General features: G+C 44.6%; 1 protein-coding gene across 2 annotated transcripts; it reads left to right on the top strand.

Annotated features, from left to right (window-relative positions):
* Window positions 1-243: 243 nt before the first annotated feature.
* On the top strand, window positions 244-9,981 carry KIF20A (kinesin family member 20A). 2 transcript variants are annotated; one of them, XM_019424290.2, is made up of 18 exons: window positions 244-457; window positions 1,594-1,683; window positions 1,787-1,906; window positions 2,472-2,610; window positions 2,726-2,913; window positions 3,000-3,129; window positions 3,312-3,506; window positions 3,614-3,725; window positions 3,833-3,901; window positions 4,563-4,706; window positions 4,848-5,013; window positions 5,181-5,288; window positions 5,380-5,519; window positions 7,243-7,345; window positions 7,644-7,842; window positions 8,081-8,172; window positions 8,398-8,535; window positions 9,423-9,981. In XM_019424290.2, exons 1-18 carry the CDS (start codon window positions 293-295, stop codon window positions 9,738-9,740), a joined length of 2,616 nt encoding a protein of 871 aa, XP_019279835.1. In that variant the 5' UTR covers window positions 244-292; the 3' UTR covers window positions 9,741-9,981. The 2 variants fall into 2 exon arrangements, with proteins under 2 accessions (XP_019279835.1, XP_019279834.1); XM_019424289.2 differs by having other exon boundaries at window positions 5,124-5,288.
* The last annotated feature ends 39 nt before the right edge of the window (window positions 9,982-10,020 follow it).

Genomic DNA, 10,020 nt, shown 5'->3' with positions numbered 1-10,020 from the left:
GGGTGAGGCACCCTAATTAGAGTGGGTATTTTGCTTTTGGAGTGAGGTATCTGTTCATTCCTGTTGGCGGTCGGAAATGCCTAAGACTGGATTACATAATTAACCCGTCTCATCCCCTTCTTCTCTCCTGGCATTTGAAGGGAAAAGGGAGTAGCAATTCAAGCAGCAAGAGGAAGGTGTCCTGGGGCAAGAAAACTGTTTCTTAGCTAGAATTTGCAGCCCCTTGTGTCCTTTAAGGTTCTCCTCCCTACCCACTCTTGTCTCTTTGTAGACCTAAGCTGCCCCTGCTGTCATGTCGCAAGGGATCCTTTCTCCGCCAGCCGGCTTGCTGTCAGATGAGGAAGTTGTAGTCTCCCCCATGTTTGAGTCCACAGCTGCAGATTTAGGGTCTGTGGTACGCAAGGACCTGATAACAGACTGTTCTGTCATCTCCACCTCCTTGGAGGATAAGCAGCAGGTAAAGGATTTGGACAGTGGCTTGGCAGCAGAAAGTGATATCCTCAGCCTGCTAGTTGTCCATACAGAATTAGTTTCAGGGCAAAGACCAACAATCCTAAGGGTCTGGGAGATGAATTCCAAATTAAGATCATGACAAGTAAAAAATGTAAATTTTTGTGTCCATAGGAAGAAACATTATTTACATTGCACAAATCAAACATTCTCAAGTGCATACTCAGTTAATCCAGTGAGAGAAGGCTAATAGTTCTCTCTTCTTCACTGTGATGCCTAGATGTGTTAATTTACACAAGAGCATACTGCCCATTAAGTAAGGTTTTAATATCAACTGTAGCTTCCATTTATGGAGGCTTTCTGCTAAACTGGGGTTTCTCAGCTGCAGCATTAGTGACATTTGTGGCCAGATAATTTGTTACAGGGGGCTGTCTTGTACCTTGGAAGATGTTTAGCATCGTACCTGGCCTCTACCCACTAGATGTCACTAGCTCCTTCACACTTGTGACAACCAAGGAACTTACCCTGACATACCTCAATGTCCCTTGGCAGGAAAGTGGCTCTGGTTGAGATCACTTCTACTGATAAGTCTCCTCTTTTATAGAGTAAGTTTCATGAAAGTAGGAGCCTTAAGAAAGTCCCTGACTCCAGACTACCAGTGCCTATTAAAGTTTGGGGGCCATAGTAGGCAGATCTCTAAATATTTGTTGAATGAATGAGGTGGGTTCTATTAACCCCATTCTACAGATCAGGAAAAAGAGGCAGAGAGTCTAAAGAACTTGTTCAAGGTGTCATTGTTCTAAGTGATGGAATTGGGACTCAAATTTAGGTGTGTCTGCTTCCAGGGTGCTTACCTGTTGTGTTTTGCCAAAATACCACATGCTGATTTTCACACCAGTTAACCAGTTCTGATTCAGAATGTCATTGTGGCAAGCCAGGTTTTGAAGATACTAAAGATAGTGAAGGGTGATGAAGTAGTGAAAAAACACATGTGGATTGAAATGATTATAGAACTATAGAGTAGCTGTACAGAGACATTTGAGGTGAAATGGAGGTAGTGTTAGCATGATTCTCTGGAACTATGCTATGTTTGCCCATCTGTTTGGAAGTAACTGCTGATTCCAGCCTGGAATTATACCACAGGTTCCATCTGAGGATAGTACAGAGAAGGTGAAAGTATACCTGAGGGTCAGGCCCTTGTTACCTTCAGAGTTGGAACGACAGGAAGATCAGGTGAGTTTCTGAGGAGGGAGGATTCAAGATGGAATGATGCAGAACAGAAGGGGTTCCCAGGATTATTTCCTTCTGTGACAACTGTTTTCTTCCCCCTTCTCAGGATTGTGTCCGTATTGAGAATGTGGAGACCCTTGTTCTACAGGCACCTAAGGACTCCTTTGCCCAAAAGAGCAGTGAGCGGGGAATTGGACAAGCCACACATAGATTCACCTTTTCCCAGGTATGGAGGTACTGGTTTATGAGCAAGGGACCAACATGTAGAGGCAGCTTTATTCTCTCTTTAAAGGGAAGCTTTTTACTTGACTCTGAGTTCCTTATATATGCATGTCTACAATTCTGGGGACTCTTGTTATGTGCTAACCGGTGCATCAAGTACTTTATGTGCATTAATTCCCAACATTTCTATTATTATTGTCCCTATTTTCCTAACAAGGATATTATAGCTCAGTGAAGGTTATGTTGTGGAAGCCATGTAGCCAGTCAGTGGTAGAGTTGGGACTTGCACCTAGAGCTACCCATCCCCAAAGCCCACACTTGTGATCATTGTGTTACCCCATTGTGTTTGCAGCATCAGACTTAGTGGCTAGCATTCCTTACGTATTTGTTGATTTGGATGAAAGATGCACTGGAAGAGAGTGGTTTTAATTTTTAATCTTGTAGAGTAGCTGGCAGCACTGTAGGAAGAAGTTGCTTAAGTAGTGTCCAGAAGCAGTCACCCAGGAAGGGATGCTTCTGCCTCTACACAGATGAGGGATGGGCGTCTGAGAAATTGGGTCTATCTCTAGATCTTCGGGCCAGAAGTGGGACAGGCATCTTTCTTCAACCTGACTGTCAAAGAGATGGTAAAGGATGTACTCAAAGGGCAGAACTGGCTCATCTATACATATGGAGTCACCAACTCAGGGAAAACCCACACAATTCAAGGTGAGTTAGTAGGCCTCACAGAATTGCTGATTGGCCTGTAATGGTGTTTTCTTTGCCTTTTGATGCTTTGAATTGGGGAATAGCACTTAGCTGTCCATTTTTCGCATGCTTCCAGGTACCATCAAGGATGGGGGAATCCTACCCCGGTCCCTGGCTCTGATCTTCAATAGCCTCCAAGGCCAACTTCATGCAACACCTGATCTGAAGCCCATATTCTCCAATGAGGTCATCTGGCTAGACAGTAAGCAGATTCGACAGGAGGAGATAAAGAAACTGGCCCTGCTAAATGGAGGCCTCCAAGAGGTGAAGTGTTCATGTTCACAGAGGTGGGGATAAGAGGATAAATCTCTGGAAAGTTTTGTGCTTATCTTTTTCCTGCGCCCCTCCAGGAGGAGCTGTCCACCTCCTTGAAGAGGAGTGTCTACATTGAAGGACGGATGGGTACCAGTAGCAGCTTTGACAGTGGCATTGCTGGGCTCTCCTCCATCAGTCAAATGACAAGCAGTAGCCAACTGGATGGTATGTACCATGATTGAGCTCTGTGCCAAGTAACAGTAGAAACCCACTCCCTTGCTCCCAACAGCTGTCAGGGGTAAAGACCAGAGGTTGCAACCCAAGTTGCTCCTTCTAAGGCCACTGCAGACCATAGGGGAGATGGACTCCTCTAGGGCTGATATCCTGTACATTGGCTTCTTCCCCAGAAATGAGTCACCGATGGGCACAGCCAGACACTGCCCCTGTGAGTGTCCCTGCAGACATCCGCTTCTCCATCTGGATCTCCTTCTTTGAGATCTACAACGAACTGCTTTATGACCTGTTAGAACCACCTAGCCAGCAGCGCAAGAGGCAGACTCTGCGGCTGTGTGAGGATCAGAATGGCAATCCCTATGTGAAAGGTATGGGAAAGTGGGAGGCAGGGGACAACCCTGAAAGGGGACTTGGGAGAAACCAGGAAAAGTTAGGTGCTCCCATCTTATGTATTCCTCTCTCTTCTTTGCTTTAGATCTCAATTGGGTTCATGTTCAGGATGCTGAGGAGGCCTGGAAGCTGCTCAAAGTGGGTCGTAAAAACCAGAGCTTTGCCAGTACCCATCTGAACCAGAACTCTAGCCGCAGGTGAATGGGTTGTGAGAGTCAGCTTTTCACTGTGTTCTAGGAAACATTGGTCCTCTACATAGTCATGGAAGATATACAGTAACTTCTCTTTTTTTCTTGATTTCCAGTCACAGCATCTTCTCAATCCGGATCCTGCACCTTCAAGGGGAAGGAGATATCATCCCCAAGATCAGCGAGTAAGTTTTTCCATTTAGAAATTTGGGCTTTGGAGCGCTTGGGTGGCTCAGTTCGTTGAGCATCTGACTTCGGCTCAGGTCATTATCTCACAGTTTGTGAGTTTGAGCCCCATATTGGGCTTGCTGTCAGCTCAGAGCCCCCTTTGGATCCTGTGTCTCCCTCTCTCTCTGCTCTTCCCCCTCTTGTGATCTCTGTCTCAAAAATAAATAAATCTTAAAAAAAAAAAAAAAAAAAAGAGGGGCGCCTGGGTGGCTCAGTCGGTTGGGGGACCGACTTCGGCTCAGGTCATGATCTCACTGCTAGTGAGTTCGAGCCCCACGTCGGGCTCTGTGCTGACAGCTCAGAGACTGGAGCCTGCTTCACATTCTGTGTCTCCCTTTCTCTGCCCCAACCCCCACTTGTGCTCTGTCTCTCTCGGTCTTTTAAAAATAAATAAACATTAAAAAAAATTAAGAAAGAAATTTGGACTTCTTGGTCATAAGTGGTAATAGAAATAGGGGATAAGGGAGGGCCTCAGAGGAATTACTTCTGTTAGAGTCTTGCTCTGCTTCCTTGAGTACAGAGATTCTTGGTGGGTCCTCCCCTCCCCAGAACAATATGAAGGGCTGGAAAGCTCATAACATGTGGGGTCCTTATGTCAGATCCTGTCCATTCTTCAAGGTTGTCACTCTGTGATCTGGCTGGCTCAGAACGCTGCAAAGATCAGAAGAGTGGTGAGCGGCTGAAGGAAGCAGGAAACATTAATACTTCTTTGCACACCCTGGGCCGCTGTATTGCTGCCCTGCGCCAAAACCAGCAGAATCGGTGAGCTTCTGATTACAAGCCATGCGCTAGGATGATCTGGAGTACTGCGGTTTGCTGAGAGACTTCCTGGTCACCACTGGGGATGGTGCTGGGTTACACCAAAGGCTGAAATTCTGCTCAAAGCTCTGTTCTCCCTGCTAGGTCAAAGCAGAACCTGGTTCCCTTTCGTGACAGCAAGTTGACTCGAGTGTTCCAAGGCTTCTTCACAGGCCGAGGCCGTTCCTGCATGATTGTCAATGTGAATCCCTGTGCATCTACCTATGATGAGACCCTCCATGTGGCCAAGTTCTCAGCCATTGCCAGCCAGGTAAGAAGTTGTAGGTGTGATGATTGTGCTCACTTTGGGCTGGTACCTTTATTTAAGGAATCTACTAGGGACTAGTTATGAATTCAGTTGATTTCCCACCCCACCCCTAGCTTGTGCATGCTCCACCTGTGCAACTGGGATTCCCATTGCTACATTCATTCATCAAGGAACACAGTCTACGGGCATCTCCCAGCTTAGAGACAGGAGTTAAGACAGATCCAGGCCTTGATGAGGACACTGAAAATGAAGCTGACATTTCCATGTATGGCAAGGAGGTGAGAATGCAAAAAAGCTTTGGTGTAGCAGCTTTATGGCCATGTATTTTCCATGCTGCCTTCCATCTGATCGCCTCTGCGTTTCTCCTAGGAGCTCCTACAAGTGGTAGAAGCCATGAAAGCACTGCTCTGTAAAGAACGGCAAGAAAAGTTGCAGCTGGAGATTCAGCTTCGTGATGAAATTTGCAATGAGATGGTGGAGCAGATGCAGCAGCGGGAACAGTGGTGCAGGTACCAGCTGAGCGACTCTTCTTGGTCTGTCAATAGGACCAGAGGGTGGGAAATAGAAACTATCATAGATCTTGTGCCTCAAGATCTGTCTCCCAAGCTTGCTTCTCAGAATCTTCACTCACTTATCTTCTCTTTTTTAAAAAAATGTATTATTGAAATATAAATGACACACAATGTTACATTAGTTTCACATGTACAGCCTAGGGATTTGACACTTCTGTACATTATTCAGTGCTCACCACAATAGTAGTCACCATCTAGGGCACCTGGGTGGCTCAGTTAGGTAAGCATATGACTTTTGATTTTGGCTCAGGTTATGATCTGACAGTTTGTGAGTTCCAGCGCAGAGCTTCACTTGATCTTAGCCAAAAGGCCGAGAAGCGATCCAGCGCAGAGCTTGATTGAGATTCTCTCTCTCTCTCTCTCTCTCTCTCTCTCTCTCTCTCTCTCTCCCTCTCTCTCTCTGTCCCCCACTCATGCATCCATGCTTTCTCTCTCTCTGTCTCAAATTAAAAAAAAGAAAGTGTAGTCCCCATTGGTCAACCATACATTATTATAATATTATTGAGCGTATTCCCTATGTTTTACTTTTCATCTCTGTGACTTACTTATTTTATAACTGGAAGTTTGTACCTTTAAATTGCTTTTACCTATTTTACCCATTTCCCCTACCCCCCTGCCCTCCAGTTTGTTCCCTGTATTTAAGAGTCTGTTTTTTGTTTTAAAGTTGAGACCTGCATGGGGTGAGCTCGAGCCTTGCTTTAGGCCTCATGCTGACAGTATGGAGCCTGTGTAGGATTCTCTCTCTGCCCCTCAGTCACCTGCACCATCTCTCTCTCTCAAAAATAAATTTAAAAAAGGGGCACCTGAATGGCTCAGTTGAGCGTCTGACTTTAGCTCAGGTCACGATCTCACGGTTCATGAGTTTGAGCCCCACATCAGCTTGCTGCCGTCAGGCTGTCAGCACAGAGCCCACTTGCTTTCCTCTGCTCCCCTCACTGGTTTGTGCTCTCCAAGAAAACAACAACAACAAAAAATGACAAGACTGGGGGCACCTGGGTGGCTCAGTCAGTTAAGCGTCCAACTTCTGCTCAGGTCATGATCTTGCAGTTTGTGGGTTCGAGCCCCACATCGGGCTCTGTGCTGACAGCTCAGAGCTTGGAGCCTGCTTCTGATAGTGTGTCTCCCTCTCTCTCTGCCCCTCCCCTGTTCACTCTCTGTCTCTCAATAATAAATAAATGTTAAAAAAAACTTTTTTAAATGACAAGACTGGAATAAAGTCTTAAGTTTAAAAATAAGTAAATAATTTTAAGTTTAATAGTATTTTTAAGTTCATTTGTTTTTAGATTTAACTATAAGTGAAATCATATGGTATTTTGTCTTTCTATTTATTTTGAGAGAGAAAACATGAGTGGGGAGGGTCAGAGAGAGGAGAGAGCATAAATCCCAAGCAGGCTCCACACCAACAGTGCAGAGCCCATTGCAGGGCTCAAATGCACAAAGTGAGATCACAACCTGAGCCACAGTCGGATGCTCAACCAACTGAGCCACTCAGGCACCCATCTGATTTTGCTTAACCGAAGACTTTTCTCTGTCCATCCATATCACTGTAAACGGCAAGATTTCATTCTGTATAGCTGAGGAATACTGTGTGTGTGAGTGTGTGCATGCATGTGTGTGTATGGATATCACATCTTCTTTATCCATTTTTCTCCTCTGAAAGTGAACATTTGGACACCCAAAAGGAACTGTTAGAGGAAATGTACGAAGAGAAACTAAAGATCCTCAAGGAGTCACTGACAAGTTTTTACCAAGAAGAGCTTCAGGTGAGTTGTCCTGAACCAGCCCCAGCCAGCTACTGATTCCCATCACTGGGTTGCCTGAGATAAATAGATTTTATAAATGCTGGTACAGCAGGAATATGTAACTCAAGTTTTTTCTAGTGTCTTTAGTACTATATATGTGTCAGTCTATGAATTGATTAAGGATTTGTTTGGCCTAGAAAATGGTATAAGTGCTAACAGGCATTAAGTGTCAGGGAAGGTTTTATTCACCATTTGGCCATCTGTTCCTGTAGGATTTGTCTGACTGTGGATGGAATTGTGTTCTCTGCTTCCCTCTTAGGAGCGGGATGAGAAAATAGAAGAGCTAGAAGCTCTTTTGCAGGAAGCCAGACAGCAGCCAATAGCCCATCAACAACCAGGGTCTGAATTGTCCCTTCGGCGGTCACAAAGGTTGGCGGCTTCTGCCTCCAGCCAGCAGCTCCAGGAGGTTAAAGCTAAACTGGAACAGTGCAGAGCAGAGCTACGTTCCACCACTGAAGGTGAGAGGTCACAAAGCATGAGAGTGGTTCAGAGAAGAACTGGTTTTCAAACTTGGGCCTTCTGACTCCAACTCCAAAATACTTTCATCCACTTGCACCTGTATCTCCCTAATCTCTCACTCTAGATTGCACATGGCCTCACTTTCTATATTTGTTGCAAGCTACTGTTAACTCAGTTAAGAGGGAAGTCGAAGGCTAGAAAGTCTACATTTTGAAGTTTCTTTTTTCCTTCTCTCAGAACTACAGAAGTATCAGAAAATGTTAGAACCGCCACCATCAGCCAAGCCCTTCACCATTGATGTGGACAAGAAATTAGAGGAGGGACAGAAGGTAACTGATACCTTTCTCTGTTACCAAGGCTCTTACATAAAGCAATTTCCTTCCCAGTCTGATTTACATGAGGACCAGGGGGTTTTTGTGGTGTCCTGGAGAGTGGCTACTTCATTTAACTGACTAGCCTTTCTAATTTTACATCTCTCAAATGGCTGTTGAGTGCCTCCAGATCATTATCCTGGTTGGTCTTGGCCAGTGTGGTTCCTACTCGTTTTTTTTCAGAATATAAGACTGCTGCGGACAGAGCTTCAGAAACTTGGTGAGTCTCTCCAGTCGGCAGAAAGAGCCTGTTGCCACAGCACTGGGGCAGGAAAACTTCGCCAAGCCTTGACCACTTGTGATGACATCTTAATCAAACAGGTAAGGGCACCCTATATATTTCCTTCTCTCACATCAGCCCACCCCAGAGTATATGTGAGAAAAAAGAATGAGAAGCAGATGAGAAAGGCAGACATTTGGGGGCTGGTTTTAGAGTGAGGAGAGTTTGTTTTCTTTGCAAAATAAAAATAACCATTCACTAAGTACAAGGCACTATGCTGTGTAATTTATAGGTGTTTTCTCTGTTGTAACAACCTGATGAAAATAAATAGTATTGTATTTCATCCAAAATGTGTAGACTTTAAGGGGTGCCTAGCTGGCTCAGGCAGTAGAGCATGAGACTCTTGATCTCAAGGTCATCAGTTTAGTTTATTCTTTTAATTAAAAAAAAAATGTTTTTAATGTTTATTTTTCTGAGAGACAGAATGCAAGCAGGGGAGGGGCAAAAGAGAGGGAGACACAGAATCTGAAGCAGGCTCCAGGCTCTGAGCCGGCAGCACAGAGCCCAATGTAGGCCTCAAACCCACAAACTGTGAGATCATGACCTGACACGAAGTTGAACCCTTAACGGACTGAGCAGCCCAGGCACCCCAAGTGGGTGTAGAGATTAGCAAAAATAAGTAAATAAACTAAAAAAAAAATAAATAAAAAGGAGCTGTGTATCTTGATTTGATACCTAGGCACTAACGCTCTTGGAGGTTAAGTAAACTTATTCGAGTTCATGCCACCTCATGGTAAAAAATGTCTTCCTCTTCAGTGCTATTTGTTGGGGTCTTAAGGAAAATACCCCCTATTCCATTAAAAGCACTAACTTAAAGAATTAATCTTTTTAAAAACAGTTGTTAATAACAGATGGTGAGTACCTTGCCCTTTTGTTTCTATAATACACCAGACAGAAAAGTTTTCTGTAACTTTATTCATCTTTCTAGGATCAGACCCTGGCTGAGCTGCAGAATAACATGATGCTAGTGAAACTGGACCTTCGGAAGAAGGCAGCATGCATCGCAGAGCAGTATCATACTGTACTAAAACTCCAAGGCCAGGCTTCTACCAAAAAACGCCTTGGTGCCAACCAGGAAAACCAGCAGCCAAACCAACAGCCCCCAGGGAAGAAACCATTTCTTCGAAACTTACTTCCCAGAACACCCACCTGCCAAAGCTCAACAGACTGTAGCCCTTATGCGCGGATCCTGCGCTCACGGCGCTCCCCTTTACTCAAATCCGGGCCCTTTGGCAAAAAATACTAAGGCTGTGGGGAAGGAGAGGGCAGTCGTTGCTCTGAGGCGGGTCAGCTGCTGGAGAAATAGGTCTCTTTTAAGCTTTACCACATACCTGGAACTGTATCCAGAATGCAATATACAGGTACTAGTTATTTTCTTCACTTTTGTAATATAATCACCTATGTAATCTCATTGCTTTTTTACTTATATGGTTTCTATGCACACACAAAGTTATATTAAATAAACATATTCACATTTTTTGTTTGAATTCCAAATTTAACAAATTCATTAAAACAGAACTTGTAAA

Source organism: Panthera pardus, unplaced genomic scaffold, assembly GCF_024362965.1.
Source record: "Panthera pardus isolate Hobbes unplaced genomic scaffold, ASM2436296v1 HiC_scaffold_2, whole genome shotgun sequence".
Classification (NCBI taxonomy): Eukaryota; Metazoa; Chordata; class Mammalia; order Carnivora; family Felidae; genus Panthera; species Panthera pardus.
This window is presented reverse-complemented; position numbering and strand designations above follow the sequence as displayed.